Below are 25671 nucleotides of genomic sequence, written 5' to 3' on the forward strand. Positions count from 1 at the left end.
AATGCCTTGGCCTTGTCTTTCACCCTCTGTGCCTCCAACATGGGGCACACTATGATAAATAATAGCCACCAAAGCAAATCATTACCTCGAAACCATAGAACAGAGGCTACCAGAGATCAGATCTGAGAGGGAAACCAGAGATACATAGAGGGGCACAAAGATGGACCAAAGAGAAGGTGAAATATACAGAACAGGGAGAAATATCGAGAGGAGACAGAGGACACAGATGCAGTGGCCTAAGAAGAGAACCATGGACTTGGAGTCAAAGCACCCATGTCAGGCGGGACTGGAAAAATCTGTGAAGGTACTTGCTACCTCAGACTTGATGATCTGAGTTTGATCCCAGGGAGCCACATGGTGGAGTAAGAAAACCAGCTGCTCTGTTGTACTCTGACCCATACATATGTGTCATTATCTGTGCATGATCTCATTCACACAAAATAAATGTAAACAAACAAACAAAAATTTTAAACACTCAGGGCCCTAAACACTCCATAGCCGGTTAGCCATGTGACCTTAAACAAGTCAGCACTCTATAGCAATTTTCTCTTATAAGATTAGATAGATCGCCTCTGGGGAATCTTTCTCTAACTGGCCTGGAGGGTTATGCTGAAGTATCTCCAAGCAGGAAGAAATTCCAGCTCAGACTCAACAAGAAGCAGAGGAAAGGGAGGCTAGGCAAAGGCAAGGAAGGCAAGTGAGAAGACCAGAGGTGTCAGGGCCACTGGGTGAGGACTTATAAGGGCAGAGAGAGCCAAGAGAGGAGGGATATTGGGGAGAGTAGAACAACTAGCCAGAGAATGACTAAGGGGCTCCTGTGTAAACAGGAGCAAGGAATGGACAGGGAGGGGGCCTGTTTGAGTTGGCCAATGTTGGGGGATGGAGGAGGACCAGAGCAGGACACTATGTCCCCTGACCTCCACCAAGGCTCCTGGGAGGATCTGAGTCACACACCTCCCTAGCTGTATACCCCATCCTCCCTCCCCAGCTCCTAAATCCTGGGAAAAATCTAAAAGTCTGGGCTGGATTCACACATGTGGGACCCAAGCCTTACATGGATGTCTATAAACAGTAAAATTCCACCCTTCTCTCCAACTGGGTTCCCCCTGGCCAATCCACCAGAGGTTGACTTTGGGTATTGCTTGCCTCAGATCCTGCCCCACAGATTCCTTAGGTCCCTCACCTGACAAAGGGTCAGGACCTGCAGATGTGAATGTGAAATGGAGCCAGCATGGCTGTGGTCTGTCCAGCTGGTCTCCCTCTGGGGCTGCACGTGGCTCTGGAGATCTGCTTCTGAAGATCTAGCTAGGTGACTGGGGACAGAAAGCAGAGTAGGAATAACAGAATGAGAGGAAGCATAAAGCAGGGGGGGGGAGTGACTCTGGGATTTTTATTCAGAACCCCCACAGGCCACAATGGGCCAGAAGAGAAGGACAAGAAGGGGACGGGATTTTACTATTCTGAAAGGGGAGAAGTCCTGAAGGGAAAAGGCAGAGAAGGGAGTAGAAAGGGAAGGGGATTAGGGAAGACTCTAGGCCTCTCTCCCCTCCCCCAGACCAAGATAAAGACTAGAATCCTGAAAGGTGATCTCATCACACACAGCCTAAACTAGGGGCTAGAAAGGTACCTTCACTTACTACTACCCCTTCCTCTATTTACACAAGCCACAGGAGTGTCTTGGGTTCCAGACGACCAACAGAAGCTAAAAGTTGATTCCCTTTGAAGACTCCTCACCACCACCATCACAACTGCTACCCATCACTTATCTTTCTGGGGTTTATCCAGGGAATCAGGCAATTTGACGAAGGAATTGAATTGAGGGGCTGGCCTCTTGGTCAAGTGCCAAATCCAAGAAAGGGCCATAACTGAGACTTCCAAACCCTAAATTAGTAGCTAGAGAACTAAGGCCGAATGCTCATGTGTCAGAGACCCCAGAACTCCTCTGCTTTCCACTCTATCAGCTTGGGGAGGGGCAGCCACGGAATTCGCGAGGCCAACGAAGCTGCTCCAGGAGACTGCCTGAGAGCATTTAGTGACTGGACTGCAGAGTCCCCAATCTAGCTGGCCTGAACCCAAGCACCCAGTGGCCCCGGAAGGCAAGGGGAATCCCTGTTGGCTGGACGCCAGAGGAGTCCCCTTTCTCTCGACCCCAAAGTTTTTTCTCCCGAAGAAATGAGGGAGACCCCACACACACAATATTCAGGCTCCCTCCGCCCCCCAGAGGTGATTCCTTTCCTCATTAGGAAATTTTCTGCTCCCTTTTTCCGACTACTTTTCCGAGCGTTTACGTTGTACATCTGGAAAGGAAGGGGAGGAAGGAGGGGGAAGCGGAGAGGAGGGAGAACCCAAGCCCGCCCGGTCTGAGCCAGGCCAGACCACCGACCTCCAGCTGGGGCCGAAGCCAGGGGTGCAGAGGCGCGGCCCCCCACGCCCCTTCGGGGTGCGGGGCCCGGCCTTAGAGTCCCCGGGACCCAGGAATGCCCCCCCGCCAGCCGGCCCGGCGGCCGGGGGGAGGGCCCAGCCGGGAGTTTGGCAAACTCCTCCCCGCGTTGAGTCATTCGCCTCTGGGAGGTTTAGGAAGCGGCTCCGGGTCGGTGGCCCCAGGACAGGGAAGAGCGGGCGCTATGGGGAGTCGGACGCCACGGTCGCTACAATCTCCTCTCCACGCGGTGCTGCTGCGCTGGAGGCCCCGACGCCTCCCGCCGCTGCTGCCGCTGCTGCTGTTACTGTGGCCGCCACCACTCCAGGTTGGGGGCTTCAACCTAGACGCGGAGGCCCCGGCGGTGCTCTCCGGGCCCCCCGGCTCCCTCTTCGGCTTCTCCGTGGAGTTTTACCGGCCGGGAAGGGACGGGTGAGTGGCGAGGTTGGCGGCGGGAAGCGGGCAGGGGGCCACCTGGAGAATGGGGGCGCGCCGAGGACTGGAAGCGACCAGGACTTGAGTTGGAGGGCGGAGTTTGGAAGGACTAAAACTTGAGTTGGGGGCCCAAGCTAGAATTGGGGGCCCGTGCTGCAGCAGGGAGGGACCGTAGCCGACGTGGAGTGTGAGATCCGTGTCGAAACTTGTGTGGCACGAGGAGAGAACTCGAATCTAGAAGCTGGAGAAGTACAGGCAGGGTCTATGGGCCAACCGGGAGGAGAGGGCATAGAAAGCTTAGGGTCTCTGGCGATCTGTGGGCTGCGGAAGACCTGTGGCGGGTGGGAATCGAGGGGGGCACGGAGGCCGGGCAGGGCCTTAGCGGGCAGTGGAAGAACCTCGAGATTCTCCGTGGGGCCATTGAGAGGGTTGGAGCTGGGTGAGCGTGTGCAGTAAGAGAGAAGACAGACTGAGAGGGTCGGAAGGTTATGTGGGGGCCAGTCTCATCCTCCCCTCCCCCATCAACTCAGACTCTGGAAAGACCAGGGAGGAGGACAGAGGCTCCCTCCCCTTTCTCCTCAGTCTCCTGAATTGCCTTCCACTCCCAATCTCTTCAGGCGTGGAGATCCAAGAATTTGGGGAGAATCCCAGGACCCTGGCACTGGGGGTACTGGGGCTAGAGGCGGGATCAATCCAGGGCGGTGCACGGATGTGTCGGGAGGGGTGTGAGTGCGCGCGCCTGAAGGGGGGTGGGCGGTTTCCCTCTTGCTCTAGCTCTTGGGAGGAAGAGAAAAGCTGATTTCCTGTAGCTTGTCGGCTGTAGTAGACTCAGACTTCTGGGACTAGGGTCGGAAGCTGGGAAGACATTGGCTCTCTGGGCCCAAGAGCATCAGAACGAAGGTTCCTGGAAATCTCTATGGGGAATCCTTATTTCCGGGTAATAAGCAGACCTAGACAGGCTTGGGGAAATCAGTTAGAGGCCACATTGAAACAAACTGTGTTTGTTTAAATAAGGAGAGGAGGTCGGGAAGTAAGAAAAAAGTGACAGTCCCAGCTGCTGAGCCAAGGAACCCCAGATGCCAGATTCCTGAACCCCTTTGATGAGAGCAGTAGGTGTTTCTTCACCTCCCAGCTCTGAGCCTCTCTGTGTGTGTGTCTCTCTCTGTCTCTGTCTCTCCCCTGCCCCCCATGACACCAATCCTGGGATCTTAAGGCTTGATAAGACCTTTGTCAGAAGTAATCTGATTTTAGCTATTATTTAATTAGGGGGTTGGGGTGAGGTTAACTCTAGCTAATTTGATTGGGGAAGGGACAAGGTTTTTTTTTTTTTTTTTTTTTTGGCTTTATCTGAGGGACTAAGGGATGGAAAAACAGAGAGATAACTAGGCCACAGCCGTTGAATTTGAGCTTTTCAAGGTCCCCACCCAACCCCCACCCTGCACCCTGGCCTCTTGCCCAAACTTCATCTCATCACCCTGTCCTGGAGCCTCTGCCAGGGTCCCTCAGACTTCTTACCACAACCCTAATGGAGCAGAAGGAATGGAGGGGATATAGGGTCTTTTCCCCCATCATGGTGTCATTCCACCCCACACAAAATTGTCAGTTCTTTTAAAACATCTGTTGGATTTTTCACTCCTGGTGACCCCTGGCCTGACCCTTAAGTCCCTGAGGTTTCTTCTAAAACAAGACCCAGCCTCTTCATTCCTCAAAAGAACCCAGGTGTCCAGCTCACATTTTACTCCCTCCCTCCCCTTTGCTCTGTGCATAAGCTCTAGGGCATTCTCCTTCCTTATGACTTCCCTCCCAGCACCTGTGTGTATTAGACTTCAAGAGGAAAGACTCAGCCCCTCTGTGGCAGTGGTCTTGGTATTCCTTGTTTCTCCTATGTCACTTCTCATGAGGTTACAAGCATAAAGAGGTGAAGCCTGAAGCCAGGCAGCTCTGGGTGTGAGTGCTTTACCTACCATTCACTAAGGAGCTGGGACTTGCAAGTTACTTAAGCCCTTGCAGCTCAGCTTTCCCTCGAACATGATGTCTAACTTATTCTTAGGACTGACTGAGGCACTATCTAAAAGGTGCCTGCCCACAGAGGTTGAGCAACATATGCAAGGCCTGAGTTTTGTGGGGAAATTCCTGATTCTGATGTTCTTCCCTGACATCCTCCTCTTTCTTATTTTAAGTTTTCCTCTCTTTCTTACCTTCATCCATTCATTCATTCTCAGACTGGCCTCAAACTGTGTAGCCAAGGATGACCTTGAACTTCTGATCCTACCTCGAGTGCTGGGATTGTACAGGGGCTCTGTCACACCCTTTACCACACCCAGTTTATGGAGATTGAACCCAGGGCCTCTGCATGCTTGGCAAGCAGTCCACCTGCTGGGCTATATCCTCGGTCCTTACATGCTTATAGTACCTGCTAATAACTGTGATAGTCATAATATCACATATGTTACCTCACATATCTCATAAGCTTTCATATCTATTTCTCATTGGATCATTAAAAAGCAATGTCTTGAACAGAGAAAGTATTATTGCTCCAGGAGTCTTAGAAATTTAGAACTAGAAGTTAGCTTAGGAATCACTCAAAAGCAACTCATCATTGAGAAAGAAAGGCTAGAAGAGGAAAAGTGACTTTTAAATGGACCAGTCTGCTGGAGGCAGCTCTTACTCAACCAACCAGATTGGATGTACATGGGTGTCCACCTCTGGCCTGTCCAGGAGTGAGGTAGGATTGTTGGAGCTGGGCCCTGACCCACATGCTGCTCTCTACCCTGACCTTGTCAAGCCAAGGGAGTCAAACAGTAACTGAATATTGAACAAGGGCTTGGTTAATCAGAAGCCTGGCTAGGAAGATAATGAAGAGAGGAGGGGATGTTTTGGCGATGGGGCAGAACAGAAATACTAGCCTAGGAAGCAGCATTACAGGACTCCAGGCTTCGGTTCACATCCTGGGAAAGACTCTGAGCAACCCTGGATGGGTGTGGCTTCTCTTGGATTTAGTTTTCCCATCTGTCAAATAAAGTTGTAAGACTAAGGCAGCAGTTTGGGGACTTGTTAAGGGATGTCAGAACTGAAGTGGCCCTTCCTTTACTGCATGCAGCACTCGAAGGCCATCTGTGCAGTGGTTTCTAGATGGTCTCAAAAGAGAGGCTTCCAAACTCTGAGGCTTCAAGAGAAATGATGCCAAGTATTCTTCCCCTGTACTCTAATAGAATCCAACTCCCAAGCTGCATCCAGTGGGAGAAAACTGATGATGGCCTTTTCATCCTTTATGAACCAAAAGTATCTATAGCTGCCAATCAGAGCTTCTGACCAGCCCGAGATAACCAGGTTCCCCATACCCGTTGGTGTAACGACAGCCAAAAGCAAATGCACTTGGAGTTTTAATTAGCCTGGGATGCCTTATCAGGTAAATGCATGGCTTCCGTTTGGCTCTCTGCAGTATTGAAAATAGCCCAAGCGACCCTCCCTTGATACTCTCTTGAATCACTATAAGGATTCTACTACTGTGGGATTTAGGAAATAGTAGGTAGGAAAAGAACAAGGATAAAGAGCTTACATGGCAATCTGGGCACAGACACCTCACCTGCCATGTGTGGGACTACTAAATGGACACACCACTAAAGCCTTAAATGGACATCATGTGTCAGGGGGCTTGGTCTAAATCCATATCCCCTGTTTGCATTCTGGGAGCCCCAAACCTTCACACTGTGAACAGATATGCCCCTGGCCTATGGGCTTACAGCCTTCACAAGCCTTGAAAGGGCCGACAAACACTTCTTTCTTGGTTTCTCCACGAATGCAGACGGTATGGGAGAAATTTGGGGATCCTGAAAGAACCCAGAGGAAGAGAGGAAACCCAAGCCCGTGCTGAGCTAGGGCAAGAACCGGAGCTCTCAGCTCCCTGTGCAGCAGTCTGGTTCCTGTGCTCTGCCCTCACTCTTGTGGCGCCAGAGGCAGTGGCTGAGTTCTCCGTAGCAGCCGGAGCTACACAAGAGCCACACCCCTTTCTCTCCGCCTCCCACCCCCACCCCCTCACCCCCGCCCTAGGGCTGCAGCTATTTCCATTTTCCCAGCATTCTCACCTGAAACTCACTAGGCCAGTGGAGTAGAGTCTCAAACATCTAATTGGCTTTAATGCCTGAGAGGTGGGAGCAAATGGCGAAGTGAGAGGCTGAAAACTGACAGGAAGCCACAGGCAGTAAACATTTCCTGTTCCCAGGGTAACCGAAGCTGGCACCTCCCCTCTCCACTCTAACTCAAGGCACCTCCTGTCTGTTCCCATCCTGTTCCTCTGAACCCCTGCCTTCGCTATTCTCACCTGTTCTCTCTCTCTCTCTCTCTCTCTCTCTCTCTCTCTCTCTCTCTCTCTCTCTCTCTCTCTCTCTCTCTGTCTCTCTCTCTCTCTCTCATACTCCACCCACACCCCCTGGTGTCCTGAGGACTACCTTCCTTTCGGCTCTCATCACCTATTCCTCTTAAACCAAACCCTCTCCCTCTGTAAACCTGACAAAAGACATTCTTTTCTTTGCAACAAGTCCTCTTTTGGGCCCTCATTCCTAGGGATAAAGACTGAGTAACAGCTACTTGCAAGGGTGGGTGTTGAGAATGTTGAAAGCTGAGAGGGTAGAAAAACCATGAGGGGTGAAGAAACCAACGATCTGAGATCAAGAAAGAAGGAAGAAGCCAATCAGTGGAGGTGGCGCAAGCCTTTAATCCTAGCACACTGGAGACAGAGGCAAGTAGATCTCTGAGTCCAGGGCCAGACTGGTCTACAGAGTGAGTTCTAGGACAGCCAGGGCTACACAGAGAAACCCTGTTTAAAAAAAAAAAGAAAGAAAGAGAGAGAGAGGGAGAGAAAGAGAGAGAGAGAGAAGTGGTTAAGAACATTGGCTGCTCTTTTGAAGACCAGGGTTTAATCCTAGTACCTACATGGAAGTTGATGACTACCTGTAACTCCAGTCCCAGGGGATCCAGTGCCTTCTGGTCTCCTCTGGAACCAAGTACCCACACGGCACATAAACATACATGCAGGCAAAATATCCATACATATTAAATGAATAAATAAATTAAAAAGATGGGAGGGGACCTGGGAATCTAATTCAGGAGAGCAAGCGGTGCTGGGAACAGGCGGAGGTTGGGGAGCAATGCCAGTGGCAGCGAGGGAGGAGAACAGAGGCCAAGGCTGGCAGGGACACTGGCCCAGAGCTGGGGTGCCAAGGAAAGCTGCCCAGACTGCCAGATGCAGTCATTGCAGGGGATCCTGAGGAGAGTGCCAGGAGAGAAGAAGGCTGTGGCTGTATGGAGGGCCTGGAGACAAGAGACCAGGACTAGTAGAGGGGAGCTGGTGCTCCAGAGGCAAAGGACCAGAGCTGGTGGAGGAAGAATGCCAGGAACCATCCCTCAAAAGACCCCATCTCAGACATGTGTGTCTGGGAAGAGGGTCCAGTTAAAATTTTCAGGGCTGATTTGTGGGAAAGAGACACAAGGGTGGCAGATCCCCAGATAGGAAGGTGAGGTCCACTATGGGCCACAGGTTGGGACAAGCCAGGCTCAGGAAGTGGCTTGTTTTCATAGTCCTGATTTCAGAGACTCATGTTTTCCGCCAACATGCCCTAAGACTTAAGTGGTCAGTTGCCTGAGTACTAGCCAGGGGAGAAAATTTCGCTCTAGGAGAAAGTATACAAAATAGGTGAGGGCCCCGAAGCTCTACAGGAGTCTGGGGTTCTGGAGCTAAATTGTCCCTTCAATATATATCTTTAGGTGCACACCTTTAATCCTGGCACTTTGAAGACAGAGGCAGGGGGATCTCTGTGACCTCGAGGTCAGCCTGGTCTAAGCATAGCCAGAGCTACACAGAGAAACCACACACACACACACACACACACACACAATAATCCACCTTCAACCAAAGGTCATACATTTGGTATTGTTTCTTAGCCTGGTGCTGAGGGCCTTGCGTGTGCCAAGCACATCTATCTACTCCTGGGCTACAGCCCCAGTTGGGCTGGACATCTAACCTTGGCATGTAGATGGAAGAGACAAAAAAAAAAAAAAACTAAAAACAAAAACAGGAGTCTAGACCCTAGTCTTCTTTTCCCTTTCCAGGAACTGACTCTGGTTTCTCCTCTCTAGTAGTAGGGGAAGAAGGTAGGAGAGTGTGGGAGGAAGGGAGGGGCTGAGTTAGTGACAGCAGCACATGGGGAATGCCTGACTCCAACCCCCTGCCTCTGGCATCTGTGGCATCTTCTGAGATATAAATACAACCCGAGGGACATCTACCCCACCCCCATTCCAGGCCCAAAGGTCTGGATGCATTCTGCCTCCAGACACTGACCTGGAAATAGGACCTGTCCTAATCCACTTCTCTTTTCCCCTCCACAGAGTCAGTGTGCTGGTTGGGGCACCCAAGGCTAACACTAGCCAGCCAGGTGTACTGCAAGGTGGCGCTGTCTATGTGTGTCCCTGGGGCACCGGTCCTATCCAGTGCACCACCATTCAATTTGACAGCAAAGGTAGGCTGGAAAAGTTCAGGGAAGGGGGCCTAGCATAAGTGGGTGGGTGGGCCTGCAGTTTGGGGATGGGGTCCAAGGATTCTGCTGTGAGGGGTGCAACTTAGCACCAGAACCATGTGCTCCCCCAGCAGTAGTTCTGGTGCTCCATCCAGCTTCTAGCTGTGGGCTCCCCATGGCACTCACTCCATGTTCCCAGCCAAGCCCAAGAAGGGCGGGCATGATTCAGAAACATGTGGCTCTCATTTCCACTGAATCACCCACAGCTCTGGGAGGCCAGGGCCATAATGCAGACAAAGGCAGAGGAGGCTGCAAAGTTCTGTTCCAAAACTAAGTGATGGGCACAGCGTGATTCAGCCACTGCCCCAAGGAGCTCAGCCCTCAGGCTGATGGACCTAAGGAAGCTGAGGCTGTTCGACTAGCAGTCAGAGAGCTTGACTCCATGCTAGGCACTAGGCACTATTGTGAGCGCCTTGGCTCACTTAATGCTGCAGCAACTGTATGAAGTATTAGTATCCCCATCCTGTGAGGGAGGAAGCAGAGGTTAAATCACCCAGCTAGTAAGAAAGTAAGGCTATGAACTCAGGCAGTCTTGTCCTCAGAGATAAGAGGGTCAAGGATGAAAATGTAGAGGCCAGCTAATTTCTGAAGGAGTGCTAGGCATTGAACCCATTATTTTATGCATAGTAAACATGTGCTGTGCCACTGAGTTACAGCCCCAATTCCTAAGGATGACTTTAAAAAGCCTGGGGGCACAGGAGGCTAAGGCAGAAAGTGCCAGAGGCTCAAGGCCAGCCTACATAGTGAGACACTTTTCTTAAAACAAGTAAATAAAAAGCCTGAGAGACAGGTGGAGAGTAAGAGACAGAAAGGAAAGTCTAGAGTGGAGGTGAAAAGAGAGGCCGTTAGAGACACAGGGCTGGCTACAAACAGAGATTAGCCATGGGACTTGGCCAATCTTCCCCAACACCACAATCAAAGTGTCCTGTTCCAGCTATGAGGAAGTCAGAGGAGCCAAGGAGACAACTTGGGAATCTAGGGTGTGTGTGTGTGTGTGTTTCTATGGATGTGTGAGCATGAAGGTGTGTTTCTGTGAGTAGATGTGTATGTGTGTTTCTATGAATGTGTGTGTGTGCACCCATGCATGCATGGGTAAGGAGACCTAGAACCATTCAAGTCCAGCTACACAAAGGAGTCTAAAACTCTCCTTCCATACACCTGTCCCAGTGGGATTCAGGGTCTAAAAGTGCTGAGCATCCTAGGCCAAGGCTAGGGTCACCTTCCTGAGAACCAGTGTGTCAGTCCACTTTCAACTTCCCCAAGGCTCCCGGATCCTGGAGTCCTCACTGTACAGTGCCAAGGGAGAAGAGCCTGTGGAGTACAAGTCCTTGCAGTGGTTCGGGGCAACAGTTCGGGCCCATGGCTCCTCCATCTTGGTGAGGCATGAGTGGGCTCAATACTGTGGTAGCTAAGGGTTAAGCTGTGGTAGAGAGGGCCAGGCCCGGGACAGGGGTGGTCATCTTACTAAGCTAAATCTGGAATTCCCCTGCCCCGGGCCCTCCCAGGCATGCGCTCCACTGTATAGCTGGCGCACAGAAAAGGACCCACAGAATGACCCAGTGGGCACCTGCTACCTCTCCACAGAAAATTTCACCCGGATTCTGGAGTATGCACCTTGCCGCTCAGGTAGGGGCCAGAGTGTAGTGAACGAACCACTGTGACTTCCCCATGGGAGGGTCCCAGGTGCTTGGGGCTTGGTATTGATGTATATTTTCAATGCTGCTCAGGAGACTCTTGACCAGTCTTCCTTTCTTGCCCTTGCTTCTCTTCCCTGTCAGCCTATCAGTGTACAGCTAGCTCATCTCATTGTCTTCTTCCCTCACAGATTTTGGCAGTGCAGCAGGGCAGGGTTACTGCCAAGGGGGCTTCAGTGCTGAGTTCACCAAGGTGAGGTGACTAGGGAGGGAAGGCAATGAGTAAGGATCTAGGGTCAGTACCAGATGATATGCTAATTCCCCTTCCCTGCACTTCCCCATAGACTGGCCGCGTGGTCCTAGGTGGACCTGGGAGCTACTTCTGGCAAGGTAAGCCCTTCCTCTGCCCTCTTTGGACCTCAGTGCCACATCCTTTCTTTGAGCCAAACCTTTTCTTTCCTTCATTTCTGTTTGTTTGTTGTTTTATTTTGTTCTTTTTTCCCCTTTATTTCTTTTATTTAAGCAGGATTAGGCTTTGTAGACCAGGATGGACTTGAACTCCATTTGCCTCTGCCTCCCAACTTCTGGGATTAAATGCATGTGCCACCACTGACCAGCTTTGATCCATACTTCTAAAATTCTACTCAGTCTCTCCAAAGCCTCCATGACCTCCCCCACCCATCACCCTGCTCCCCTTCCAGGCCAGATCCTGTCCGCAACTCAAGAGCAGATCTCGGAGTCCTATTATCCAGAGTACCTCATCAATCCTGTTCAGGGGCAGCTGCAGACCCGCCAGGCCAGCTCCGTCTATGATGACAGCTACTTGGGTAGGCAAGCAGGTGGAGAGAGAACGGGATGGGAAATCAGGGACCTCTATCCTCACTCAGCTCCCTGCTTCTCCCACTCAGTGCTACCAGCTCTGCTGCCATACTTGTGTACAGGCTGACAATGAAGGGATTGAGGGCCAGAGAATAGGGGTCCCCAAGGAGGCAATGCTAACATCCACACACTCTGTCCCCAGGATACTCTGTGGCTGTAGGTGAATTCAGTGGTGATGACACAGAAGGTAAGTGGGGGCTGGAGAGAAAGGCCGAAACAACATTCTGGGTTCACCCTGACCTCACTTCCACCCACTAGTTTCTCTTCTCTTTGTAGACTTTGTTGCCGGCGTGCCCAAAGGGAACCTCACCTATGGCTATGTAAGACCCTGCCCATCACCCTCTGCCTCTCCCCCAAGCCTAAGTGCAGAGCCTTGTGTGGCAGTTTGTTGGGGATATTGGAGAAAGAGATCAAAGCCTAGGCTCTGGGAGAACACACCAGATTTCAGAAATCTGGCTCAAGGGAAGGAAGTGTGTGGAGTCAGACTCAGGTTCAAATTCTGGCACTGACTGTAGACAAACTAATCTGTTCTTTTATTGCTACATTGTCCCCTTCTTGACTGCTCTAAGCTGCTTCTTCCATGTACAATGGGGTAATAATAGTTCTGACCTCACAATGCACTTGTGAGGGGAATGAAAGCACTTGTAAATTGTTAGACCGTGTACGGGCACCAGCTATTATTAGACACCATGACAAGTGCCACACACGGTCACTCAATTAACAGTATTTATTAAGGCAAGGTGAGAGATGAGATGAAGACATTCCATCTCTTAAGGTGCTTCTAGTCAAATATGTGGAATAAAATACACAGCTTTAATCTTGATCAAGCCACTGTTCATGAGCCTCTCAATGTCCCAGGCATTGTCCATGCATAGCGGTGTTACCTTCCTCACCACAGGCCTGAGGGGTGGAGAACAATCTTGATAGTTCGCACATAAGAAAACTGTTGTCCTAAAATACCAGCTATGTTGCTTAGGGGCAGCTGGATAAATATTTAATATCTATCATATTCCAAATCTCATGCTCTCTCTGAGCTGGCAGTTACAAAAAAGCAACTGAGATAACAGCACATTTTAAGAAAGCAGTAACCTCCTTCCAGAGAGGGTCCCACACACATGGGGGAAGAGGGAGTCCCAGGCACAGGCATGAAGAACACAGAGAATATGGGACTGGGACTAGTTGACAGCCTCATAAGGTAAAAGAGGGTGAGAAGCATAAGGGAGGGTTGAAGAAGCACAGGCAGTGGGGCCAGACACCACAGCCTTAGCAGGCTGGCCAAGAGGCAGGGACTGGCAGTGTCTATAAGGGGCCCCTGTGGTGTACAGGTGGGAATCACAGTCCTCCATCTGCTCTCTGGCATCAGTGCTAGTGGGGGAAACCCAAGACATAGTCCAGCCAGTCCTGGGAAGGCTCATACTAGGTCTCAGCAGAACAGTGGGGCAGAGAGCAAGATCCAAAAGACTTGGTCTGTTGGGTCAGTGGCTAAGAGGAGACAGCAGAGATGTGAGTGACTTGCAGACTGGTAGATGCAGAATGACTAGAGTTCTGAACCTGTTGGGTTTGAAGCCCCAGTGTGTATCCAGTAGCAATTACTGTTTGCCTGGTGCTTGCTAAGCTCTTCTGGGTCCCACTGATCTGATTCTGGTCACTAGAATCTAGTAGGTGGGGATAAAAATCCATAAAGGATATGGAGGAAGGCAAAACAGTAAAGGGGTAGAGAAAACCTGTAGGTGGGCAGGCAAACTGAGAAGAAGTCAGAGGAATGCTAAAGTACCCCTGAGGAATGCCTGTCCCATGTGTCTCAGACTTTCAGACATGGGGTATCCAGGACTAATAGGCCTTTATCTTCATCTTCAGGTCACTGTCCTGAATGGTTCAGACATCCACTCCCTCTACAACGTCTCAGGAGAACAGGTGAGGGTACCCTCACTTCTCCCTCTTGCCATTTAACCTGCAGCCCTGAACCAACAATGTCAAGCTTTCCACCTTCTCCAGAGCCTCTGAATGTCCACTCACAGCCTCTCTTGATTCTGTTTACTGACCAGCCTTGTTTTGACTCCGTGCTGCCCTTTGTTCCCACAGATGGCCTCCTACTTTGGTTATGCTGTGGCTGCTACTGATACCAATGGAGATGGGTGAGTAATGGGAAGGGATGCATCTTCTAGACCCCATCAGGAGATGGGACAGTACAGGCAGAATGCTCCCTCAGGGTATTTTTTCTAGACTAATTCATGCTTGCCTTCAGATGCTACATCAGAGTCCTCAGGTCACCTAGAGATCCAGAATGCCTGGATTTTATCCACAAAGGCAATGAATTATAACAAGACAAGGCTTTTCAAGATGTTTGGGTCTTCACTTTTCCTCAGGCTAGATGATCTGCTGGTAGGGGCACCCTTGCTCATGGAGCGGACAGCTGATGGGAGACCTCAGGAAGTGGGCAGGGTCTACATCTATCTGCAGCGCTCAGAGGGCATAGAGCCTACACCCACCCTCACCCTCACTGGCCAAGATGAGTTTGGCCGATTCGGCAGCTCCTTGACACCCCTGGGGGATCTGGACCAAGATGGCTACAATGGTAAGTATCCTGGCCCAGGGGGCTGAGGCTGAATTGAGGAAATGCTAGTTGGTTAGGAACTTAGTGGGAGGGTTTCTGTCAAATAAACTACCAGGCCCTCTTGACTTTCCAAGGGTATTGGGGTTTAAAGAGATGAGAACAGGAATTAATGGGGAGTGGGGCTATAGGATCCTGAGGGGTTTTGGGTTTTTTTTTGGAGGAGGGGTTGTTTGTTTGTTTGTTTGTTTGTTACTGGGATTTGGAGCCCTGACCTCCTAACCTAATGAATAATGTGTGTTGTGTCTTGCAGATGTTGCCATTGGGGCTCCATTTGGTGGGGAGGCCCAGCAGGGAGTCGTATTTATATTCCCGGGAGGCCCAGAAGGACTGAGCACTAAGCCTTCCCAGGTTTTGCAGCCTCTGTGGGCAGCTGGCCATACCCCAGACTTCTTTGGCTCTGCCCTTCGAGGAGGACGAGATCTGGACGGCAATGGATACCCTGGTAAGTTGTGTCCATCGCCTTTTCATTTTAGAATTCAAGTTTCAGGATGCAATGCTAGGCAGCTGCCACCAGATGGTGCAGTCCCCCGGCTCGGGTCTCTGAGCCATGAAACTAGAAAGCCTTGGAGGAAGGCAATCCTGATTTGGGGCTTGCTGTAAAGGGTAGTATCTTGACTTTCTACAGATCTAATCGTTGGATCCTTTGGTGTGGACAAAGCTCTGGTGTACAGGTATGAACTCAGGGAGACTGAGGCAGCCTGGGCAAGTGGTTTTCCCTTTAAAACTAAGACTGGGACCATCAGTACAGAGGAAACTGGTATCCTGGAGCAGGTGCCCAGCCTTCATTCTACTTACCCCACATCCACTCTTGGCAGGGGTCGGCCCATCATATCTGCCAGCGCATCTCTCACCATCTTCCCCTCCATGTTCAACCCAGAGGAGCGCAGCTGCAGCCTGGAAGGAAACCCTGTATCCTGGTGAGCTGAGCCAGGAGCCTGCAGAGATCTGTACCTGCCAGTTGGGGGGGTCTGCCTCAAGAAGGGACACAAAGGGGCGTGCTAGTCTGGGTCTTTCTGAGGGAGGTAGGAAGCTAGTTCCAGTTACACTTAGCATTTTCTCCTTGGTCTTTCTCCAGCATCAACCTTAGCTTCTGCCTCAATGCCTCTGGAAAACATGTCCCCAACTCTATAGGTGAGAAAAGATGCTTGAGTGTGGCAGCCATGGGGTGGGTGGGGCAGAAGGACTGAGTTGAACAGGTAAGAAAAACTGATACTATGTTTCCTGGCCACAGGCTTCGAGGTGGAACTCCAATTGGACTGGCAGAAGCAGAAGGGAGGGGTCCGACGGGCACTGTTCCTGGCTTCCAAGCAGCCCACCCTTACCCAGACCCTGCTTATCCAGAATGGGGCTCGTGAGGACTGCAGGGAGATGAAGATCTATCTCAGGGTATGGCCTGAGAATGGGGGTGGCCTGGCCTGGGTAGATGGCCACATAAAACAAAGGACTTTGGTGGTGGTGGTGGTGGTGTGTGTGTGTGCCTACATGTGACTGGCTGGCTGGCTGGCTGGGAGGTTCCCTCTGAAGAGCCTGGGGAGTGGGGGAGGCTAAAGAAGAAGCTTTTCTATCGGAAGAGCCTCAAATTTGGACCCTGAGCAGATAAAGGGAGAAGCAAAGCTAAGAAACAGAATCACTGAGGCCCCAGATCCCATGAATTCTCTCCACTGGCCCTAGAATGAATCAGAATTCAGAGACAAACTCTCCCCAATTCACATTGCCCTCAACTTCTCCTTGGACCCCAAAGCCCCCATGGACAGCCATGGCCTCCGGCCAGTCCTACACTACCAGAGCAAGAGCCGGATAGAGGACAAGGTAAGAAAAGAACTTGAGAAGACAGGCCTGTCCCCTGAAGCAGGGGCCTGGGAATGGGGTGATGGGACCCCTCTTAAGGCTGTTCTGCTCCTCAGGCCCAGATCTTACTGGACTGTGGTGAAGACAACATCTGTGTGCCTGACCTGCAGCTGGATGTGTATGGGTGAGTGGGACTGTCACATGACAAAGGGACGGGAACACACTCTATCTGAGTGGCCTTGTGAGGTCCGTGAGCATTTTTGGGTTTGGGTTTGTCTACAGAGAGCATTCATTTCTCCAGCTCTAGACAAATTGAACATAGTATTCTTCATGCAGCATCTTGCCTTATGCCTGCCAGAGCTAAGGCCCAGTTAGCAAAGCCAGTCCCCCTGTGTTATCCCCATGCCCCATTGCCCTGGTTTACGGGTTCATTCTTCAGTGTCCTCATCCTGTGTGCCCCCTCCAGGGAGAAGAAACATGTGTACCTGGGTGACAAGAATGCACTGAATCTGACATTCCATGCCCAAAATATGGGCGAGGGTGGCGCCTACGAAGCTGAGCTGCGGGTTACAGCCCCTCTGGAGGCCGAGTACTCAGGACTTGTCAGACACCCAGGGGTGAGAATGGACTCTCACATGGGGCTGCAGTGGTAATCCCCCCCGGAAGGGTGCCAAAGCCCGACTGACCTATGCCTGATCACCCCCAGAACTTCTCCAGCTTGAGCTGTGACTACTTTGCTGTGAACCAGAGCCGCCAGCTAGTGTGTGACCTGGGCAACCCCATGAAGGCAGGCACTAGTGTAAGTGAGGGGTAGATGAGGAAGGGCTAGGAGAGAGCACAAGACAGGCCCTAGCACATAGGGTAGACGCCCGATCTAACAGCCCCTTTCTCCTCCCCATTTGTTACACAGATCTGGGGTGGCCTTCGGTTCACTGTTCCTCATCTTCAAGACACAAAGAAAACTATCCAGTTTGACTTCCAGATCCTCAGGTAGGGAGTGGAGTGACTACCTGGACGGGGGTTGAGTTGAGATTGAAAGAAGAAAGGCGGGGCAGGTGGCAGACACAGGAGATTCTCATCAAACTGCTTTGCTCTTGCCTCCATCCCACAGCAAGAACCTGAACAACTCACAAAGCAATGTGGTCTCCTTCCCACTCTCCGTTGAGGCTCAAGCCCAGGTTTCCCTTAACGGGTCAGTGCCCAGGCAGAAAGGGGCCTTTAGAGGGAAGGGTGATGGGCATCTAGAGAAGGACACATTGGTCTCTCTCGTCACTCTAAACTATTCTCCTCTTCAGAGTCTCCAAGCCTGAAGCTGTGATTTTCCCAGTCAGCGACTGGAATCCTCAAGACCAGCCTCAGAAGGAAGGAGACTTGGGCCCAGCTGTCCACCATGTCTACGAGGTGAGGAGGATTGGGAGACAAGCCACAGGGGTCAAACCACATGAAGGGAAAGAAAGTAGGAGCCAGTATAAATGACAGTACCTAGGACCAGGGTGAGGTGAATACAGAAGATATCCAGAAGAGGGACACACCGGTCTATTGCCTTACAAAGAGAAGCTGCTTTGGAAGGATCACTGTGAGTCTCAGACTAGCATGGATTATAGAGTGAGACCTTGTCTCAAAAGTAATGGCTCAAGTGGATATTTGCTGCCCTTGGATGTTCTTTCAGTTCTCAGATTGATGTACTAAGTATGGGTGGTAGCCTAGGCCTACATGTCAAACCAGCTTTCCCCTTCCTCAAAGTGTGTTTTTCCCTCTCAGCTCATCAACCAGGGGCCCAGCTCCATTAGCCAGGGTGTGTTGGAGCTTAGCTGTCCCCAGGCTCTGGAAGGCCAACAGCTTCTCTATGTGACCAAGGTGACAGGACTCAGCAACTGTACCTCCAACTACACCCCCAACTCACAGGGCCTGGAGGTAAGGACCTGGTCATCGTGGGGTGGAGAAAGGGGTGGAGAAAGGTTGCCTGGAGGCTACTGGAATGGGGAGGAGATACAGTCACCTCAAAGCTCTGGAAGGAGGAAAAAGGTCCATATCTAGTACATTTATGTCCTTTTGCTCTGGCATCTTCTTCCCTCTCTCGTGGTGTGCTATCTAATCTACTCCACCTTGTCCAGTGAAATCTGTTCTCTGGCCCTCTTTGAGAGTGTGTTTGTTTGTAAATAGCATTTAATAAAGTAAGTGTTAAAGTGAACATTGTTAGACCTAGGAAAAACCCCACACCAAATGAAACTCAAAAGGTCCCCACACTTCTGGAGCTTGCAATTAATGAAGGCCAGTAGACAATAAGAAGTAAAAAGAAACTGGGTTGTGTTCGAGGCTAGCCTGGGCTACAGGACAGCCAGGACTCACACAGTGAAAGACTGTCTCGAAAAATGAAAAGGAAGAAAAGTGCTGACACCTATAATCCCAGCACTTGTGAAGTGAGGAAAGAGGATCAGAAGTTCATGGTTATTCTCAGCTATTTACATGAGACTCTGAGTGACAAAGACAATGGGTGGAATACAATGAAAGTGTGAAGCTACCCAGGCATAATGGTCACACCTGTATCCTTAATCAGTTTAGTCTATAAACTGAGTTCTGGAACAGCCAAAGCCTCATAGTGAGAATTCTTGGAGGAAAGAAGGGAGACAGGCAAGTGGACCTGTGGGATATGCTGCAGGATACAAAGTTGACTTACAGCAGCTCTTGAGGAGGTAGCTGTTAGCCAGGTACTTGCCTACCATTGCCCAAGGTTCAATCCCAGCACTGCTAAATAAACAAGTAATGATTCAACTGAAACCTGTAAGACAAGGGACAAACATTCCCAGTAGAGGGAAAAACCAGTACAAAGGCCCTTAGGCAGGAAAGACTTAATGATTTCTTTTCACATTTTCTACATAGTGCAGAGCAAGGTATACTTTGCTCTTGGCAATAGGTGGATTAGCTGAACACAGGGACAGAGACAGAATCAGGTCCCTGGCTCTGGAACATTGATTCAGGCTGACCTAGGTATTATAATGAAGCAGGCGGTGCAGCTAAGTATGTCTCTTCTTCCAGTTGGATTCAGAGACTTCTTCACACCACCTGCAGAAACGAGAGGCTCCAGGGAGGAGTTCTACCACCTCAGGAACGCAAGTCCTGGTAAGTCACTGCTGAGAAAGAAGTTTGTCCTAAGTGTTAGACACCTGTTAGAGTTCTCAGGGTCACCAGAGCAGAATTCTGGAATTAGACACCTTCTTTCTTGCCAGAAATGCCCTGAAGCCAAGTGTTTCAGGCTGCGCTGTGAGTTTGGGCCACTGCACCGCCAAGAGAGCCGTAGTGTACAGCTGCATTTCCGAGTCTGGGCCAAGACCTTCTTGCAGGTAAGAGAGCTTTATGCAGCCTGGACTCCCAACTTTTGGTCTTAGCAGGACTGACTCTGTTCTTTCCCTCTGCTGTCTTCCCTAACACCTCTGCTTTGTTAACTGGAAACACACACACACACTCTACAGATCTCCTCCCTCCCTTACCCTGGTTTAGACCAGTTGTGTGTCCTTGGCGCCACCTCTTGGCTAAAGTAGGAGAAACTACTTCCCTGATAGAAAAACAGAAGAACATGGTAAGCATGCTGACACTCCATCACCTTTAATCTGAGTATTCAGGAAGCAGAGGCTGGTGTATCTCTGAGAACCAACCTGGTCTTCATAAGTGAGTTCCAGGCCAACCAGGAAGACTACATAGTGAGACCATATTACAAAACAACAACAACAACAAAGAAATAAATAACTGCACAAGCAAAAAGCAACACCATAGAGGGAATGGGGGTATAGGTCAATGGTCAGTGGTAGAGTGCGTAGCTAGCATATGCAATCTATAGGTTTATCAGAGCAGGGAGGGCTGGAGAAATGCAAACATGAAGACCAGACTTCAGATCCTCAGCATCCACATAAATGAATGCCTAGCTGGCATGCCAGCAACCCATATGTAATCCCAGCACACAGGAAGCAAAAACATGGAATTCCCATGGTAAGCCAACTAGACAGTTGAGATAAAATGGTGAGCTCTGGGTTCTAGATTCAATGAGAGAGCCTGCCTAAATATATACCTGACAGCAGCCTCGGACATACCCACACACATCATACATGCATGTACATATGAAAGAAAGAAAAGAAAGGTAAACAGAAAGAAAAAAATAGCTATGAGATGGATCAGTGAGTGGGTAAAGGTACCCACTCCAAGCCTAACAATCTGAGTTTGATCTCTAGAACCCACATGACAAGCCTTGTATTTGCATACCCAACACACACACACACACACACACACACACACACATACACGTAATATTCTCTCTCTCTTTTTCAAATGAATGTTTAAAAATAAATAAGAAAAAAGAAATGAGGACTGGGGAGATGGCTCAGTGCACAATTCCTAGGACCCAAGGACAAAGCTGAGTTCTATGGCTTAGCTAGCCTAGAGTATGCAATACCATAGAAAAAACAAGAGAGACCCAACCTCAACAAGGGGGGAGGCAAAAACTGACTTGTAAAAGTTTTCTTCTGACCTCCACATATGTCTCATCAAACATGTGCACTGGCGTGTGCATATACATTATAATACATATGCACATATGTACACATATATACACACTCACACAAAAAAGTATAATTTAATTTTTTTATTTTGTTTTTCAAGACAGAGTTTCTCTCTGTAACCCTGGCTGTCCTAAAACTTGCTCCATAGACCAGGCTGGCATAGAACTCAATCTGCCAGCCCCTGCCTCCTGAGTGCTGAGATTAAGGGCATGTGCCACCACCACCCAGCTAATATTTTAGAAAACTTAAGAGGGAGCTGGAGAGATGGCTCAGAGACTAAGAGCACTGGCTGACGTGCTAAATTCAGTTCCTAGAAACCACGTAGTGGTTTGAAACCATTTATAATAAGATCTGGAGCCCGCTTCTGGCCTGAAGGCATGTATGCAGGCAGACTGCTATATACATTCTAAATAAATAAATCTTTAAAATTAAAAAACAAAAAGGGTAGGGGGCAAGATGAATCAATAGTGAACAGACAAGCAGAAACAGGAAAAGAAAAAGGCCATCATTTATTGAATACAAATTATAAACCAACCATCATCCTGGATGTTAACCCATATTAATCATTAAAAATATATATATTAAACATGTAATTTAATTATGCATTAGTTATAATTACTCAATTTATATTTATTATTTCTCTTAAGGAACATTGAGATAATCAAAGAGAGTGAGTCCATAATAGAAAAAGATCACATCCTGAGACAGACTGTGGGGAAGCCTTGTATCCTCTAGATCCCATAGGGGTGGCCCTAACCACCTTTCTCCACTCACAGCGGGAATATCAGCCATTTAGCCTTCAGTGTGAGGCTGTATATGAAGCTCTGAAGATGCCCTATCAAATCCTGCCACGGCAGCTGCCCCAAAAGAAACTTCAGGTGAGTTCAAGGTCAGAGGTCTGCATCAAAGAAGGCAAGCTCAGGAGTGTCAGAAGAAGGATGATTCATGGATATAGGCTGGTCTTGCCTTATGCAAATATTTTCTGACTTTGTAGGTCCCGAGATAAAGTGATCAGTCAGATTAACACGTTTTTCTGCTCTGGAGTTCACAGCCTAGAGGGCAGTGACATCAGTGTGACCTGTGGCAAGACAGTCCATGGAAACATGCCGTAGGAATCAGGGAGCACTTCCTGGAAGAAGCAGTGTACAAGCTGAGGCCTGAAGGAATTAACTAGATTGCTCCAGAGAGGAAAATTCTGGGTGGAGAAAACAGCAGATGTGAACGCAGAGACATTTGTGTACTTCAGACTTCAAGTTCAGCATGCTGTTAGCTAAAAATGAGGGTTGGGTCCAGTAGCCAGGAATAGGGCAGGAAGAATTTATGGGTTCTCAGTGTCACTGGCTTGTCCACAGGTGGCCACTGCTGTACAGTGGACCAAAGCAGAGGGCAGCAATGGCGTCCCACTGTGGATCATCATCCTAGCCATCCTTTTCGGCCTCCTGCTCCTAGGCCTGCTCATCTATGTCCTCTACAAGGTCAGCCACACCAAGCCTTGGCTTCCTGCCTGTCAGACTCTGCCTTCTACAGTAGAAACAAAGAGGCCATCCTCAGATATGTTTTCCAGCACAGGCCCCCATCCATCTCTGCCTTAGTTACTCACACCCCATCTTGTCTTTTCCTGTTGGACCCCTCCCTTCAGTCAGCAGCCCCCAGTTTACAAAGAGGCCTCCTGTCTCAGGATAAGTTTGCCCATATTGCAAAAACCACAGATGGCAAATACATGGTGACATTTGTGCTGTCGTTTCTTCTAACGTCTATAGACATTAGAAATCCTACAGGTGGCAGCCACTGCTAGGCAATCAGATGTGGCACTTGTTGAGTTGAACTTGTTTACCCTTCCTGGCTTAACTCATATCATCTTAAAACTCTAATATATGATTGTCCCATAATAACCCCCTGATTTTAAATCTCCCACATCTATTGGACCCCTTGAGAAAGTATCTGAATGAAGCCACTTTGGCAGGATAAGGAAGATAAAGGCAGGAGAGTCCTCATTCCCCTGGATCCCTGGTCGGGGAGAATATGATCTCTAATTGTGCCTCCTTTCTCATCAGCTCGGCTTCTTCAAACGCTCCCTCCCATACGGCACAGCCATGGAAAAAGCTCAGCTCAAGCCTCCAGCTACTTCAGATGCCTGAGCCCTCCTGATCTCAGACTCCTGATCCTGAAGAGCCAGTCCACTACCTTCCAACAGGGAGGGACTAGGCACTTCCTGAAGGTGCTGAGGGCTGGGGAGAAACTCTTCTCCCTAGCTCAGAGACATACTTGAAGGGCCAGAGCTGGGGGTCAAGAAGCTTGTGGATCCTTCCCCCCACGCACTGTGAAGGACCCTCGTTTACACATGCCCTCTCATGGATGGGGGCCTCAGGTCCAGGGACAGAAGCCCCAGCCTTCCTTCAGTCTTTGCATTTAGGAGACTTCTGAAATCAACTTGGAGCTGTAATTAGTGAATCCAGTCATGGCTCTCTGGGCTATGCATGCCACCAGGACATCCTGTCTGACTCCTGCCTGCAAAGATGCATCTTTGGTCTTTCCAGAGAACTAAAGGAAGCCTACAGCTAAGAGCCTGAGACTTGGGGAGTGAGACCTGGCAACTCCAACAGCTCCTATCCTAGAAGGCCAAGAAAGAACACTAACTATGGATGGTGCTGTAGGACCAGCTCAGGACAAATCCCAAAAGAAGGTCGATGCTGGCCCAGACCCAGATCCTCAGAAGTCAGAATGAGAATGGAACCAGACCTGGTCTGGGGCCTGGAGTTGATCTGGAGCCCAGTCTCAGATTCTAAGAACCTATGCTAGCAGACCCAGGATGGCATTTGGGTCAGCTGCAGACCTGGGCCTAGAGCCCTATTTATCCCTGACTTAGGACAAGTCAGGAATTGCCCAGGACCTTAACCAGACCACAATGGCAAACAGACCTGGAACCTCAGCCTGGTCAAACAGGCTCACTCATTCCCCAGAGAATGGGAAGCCCCAGGCCTGTATGACCTGGGTTCTGCCCACCAGCTGCACTGACGCTGCCCCTCCCTCCCTAGTCAACCCTTCCCTCTCCTCCAGAACCCCCCCAACTTATTTAAACTCTGTTGCAAGTGCAATAAACCCCACCCACTGCCCCACTGACCAAAGTTGTAATCTGTTCTTCCATCCTACTCAACAAACCCATTCTAGACCCAGAAAGTAGGGCAAAACGAAAATGTTTGTCTCCCATGGGCCTATTCCCACTAGAAGCCAGGAGTGTTATTTCCCCTACCCCAGAAACATCTAGGTCATTAAAAGACAAAGGGAACTAGGTGTGCTGACACATGCTTATAATTTCAGAATTCTGGAGATGGGGCACAAGGATCAGTTCAAGGTCATCCTTAGCTACTCACTGCATAGTAAGTTTGAGGTCAACCAGGGCTACATGAGACCTGAGGGAGAGAAAGAGAAAATAGAAAGAGAGAAAAGAAACAGATTGTAATTGTCTTTGATCCCAGCACTTAGGAGGCAGAGGCAGGTGGATCTCTGAGTTTGAAGCTAGCCTGGTCTACAAAGTGAGTTCCCAGTCAAGGTGTAGGAGGGTCTCCTTTGTTGTTCCTCATTCACCTCCCACTAGGGGGCTTACCACTAAGGAGAAAAGAGAAATCTCTTTGTGGCTGAGAATTATGAAAGATGCAGAGAGAGGTCCCTGTGAAAGATGAGGAAAAATGGCAAAACATAATCACCTGGGCTTCCCTTGAATTGGAAAAAATGAAGTGAGAGGAAAGCCCATTAGGTTTTGTTGTTGTTTGTACAGTTTGTTTGTGGGAGGGGCCACATGCCACAGCATGAAGATGGAGATCAGAAGACAACTTGTAGAATTTAGTTTTTTTCCACAAAGGGAATTCATACCAGGAAGAGGGTGACATGCACCTTTAATCCCAGTATTAGGGAGGCTGAATCTCTGAGTTTAAGACCAGCCAAGGTCTACAGAGGGAGTTCCAGGACAGCCAGGGCTACACAAAGAAACCCTGTCTCAAAAAAGGAAAAAAAAAAAAAGAGAGAGAGAGAGAAATAAACTCAGGTTTTTGGGCTTAGTGACAAGTGTCTTTAATCGCCAGTCTGCTTTGGGGTTTTGTGTTGCAATTGCTACTGTGTGCCAAAGCAAGGGCAGGGTAAAGAGTGCTAAATGGTTCACACACATGATGTCATCTAATTTCTCTTCCTGTGTATGTATGCAGGCTTGTATTTATGTGGAAGCCAGAAGACAAACTTGAATTTGAATGTTGGTCCTCACCTTCTATCTTGCTTGAGACAGGTCTCTTGTTTACTGCTGAGCACAGTAGGCTATCTAGCCTGACAATTCTCCTGAGTCTCCTGGATACAATGAGATGTCAGATGTATATGCTGTTGTGTCTGGCCTTTATGTGTGTTCCAGGGATCTGAACTCAAGTTGTCGAATCATAAGTATAGCAGCAATCCTGTGACAGTACCATTAACCCCATCTATGCCAGGGAACACGGAGGCCCAGAGCTTATATAACTTGCCCAAGGTCACTGTATAGCAGAACAAGTCATGCTCAGTATTGCCTGGCTGAAATCCCCTATTCATAAACATGCCAGGGAGCTCAGGTCTTCAAAGAGAAATCATGTAACATCAGGGAGCCCCAAGATCCTCTTCTCAAGGTCTGTCCTGATGTGCAAATGGCTGAATAAGGCAGACAATGATGACACACTAGACCAGTATTTTACCACTAGAGGGCAGCATAGCCAAAATTTTCTTAGGATCTCTGGCAGGGAGGTATGAGACCCAACTCTCCCCA

At 49.6% G+C, this 25671-nt stretch overlaps 1 protein-coding gene across 1 annotated transcript; it reads left to right on the forward strand.

Moving 5' to 3' along the window:
• Window positions 1-2575: 2575 nt before the first annotated feature.
• On the forward strand, window positions 2576-24223 carry ITGA5 (integrin subunit alpha 5). The gene is made up of 30 exons (XM_080938875.1): window positions 2576-2851; window positions 9239-9369; window positions 10690-10802; window positions 10932-11052; window positions 11252-11313; window positions 11405-11450; window positions 11762-11887; window positions 12082-12126; window positions 12216-12259; window positions 13797-13853; window positions 14022-14074; window positions 14306-14514; window positions 14804-14995; window positions 15179-15224; window positions 15369-15470; window positions 15629-15684; window positions 15785-15939; window positions 16225-16362; window positions 16458-16525; window positions 16808-16958; window positions 17048-17140; window positions 17252-17331; window positions 17453-17533; window positions 17637-17742; window positions 18103-18255; window positions 19378-19461; window positions 19569-19682; window positions 21668-21769; window positions 22244-22366; window positions 22946-24223. Exons 1-30 carry the CDS (start codon window positions 2625-2627, stop codon window positions 23027-23029), a joined length of 3162 nt encoding a protein of 1053 aa, XP_080795001.1. The 5' UTR covers window positions 2576-2624; the 3' UTR covers window positions 23030-24223.
• Window positions 24224-25671: the final 1448 nt, after the last annotated feature.

This window comes from Micromys minutus, assembly GCF_963924665.1.
Source record: "Micromys minutus genome assembly, chromosome: 27".
Classification (NCBI taxonomy): Eukaryota; Metazoa; Chordata; class Mammalia; order Rodentia; family Muridae; genus Micromys; species Micromys minutus.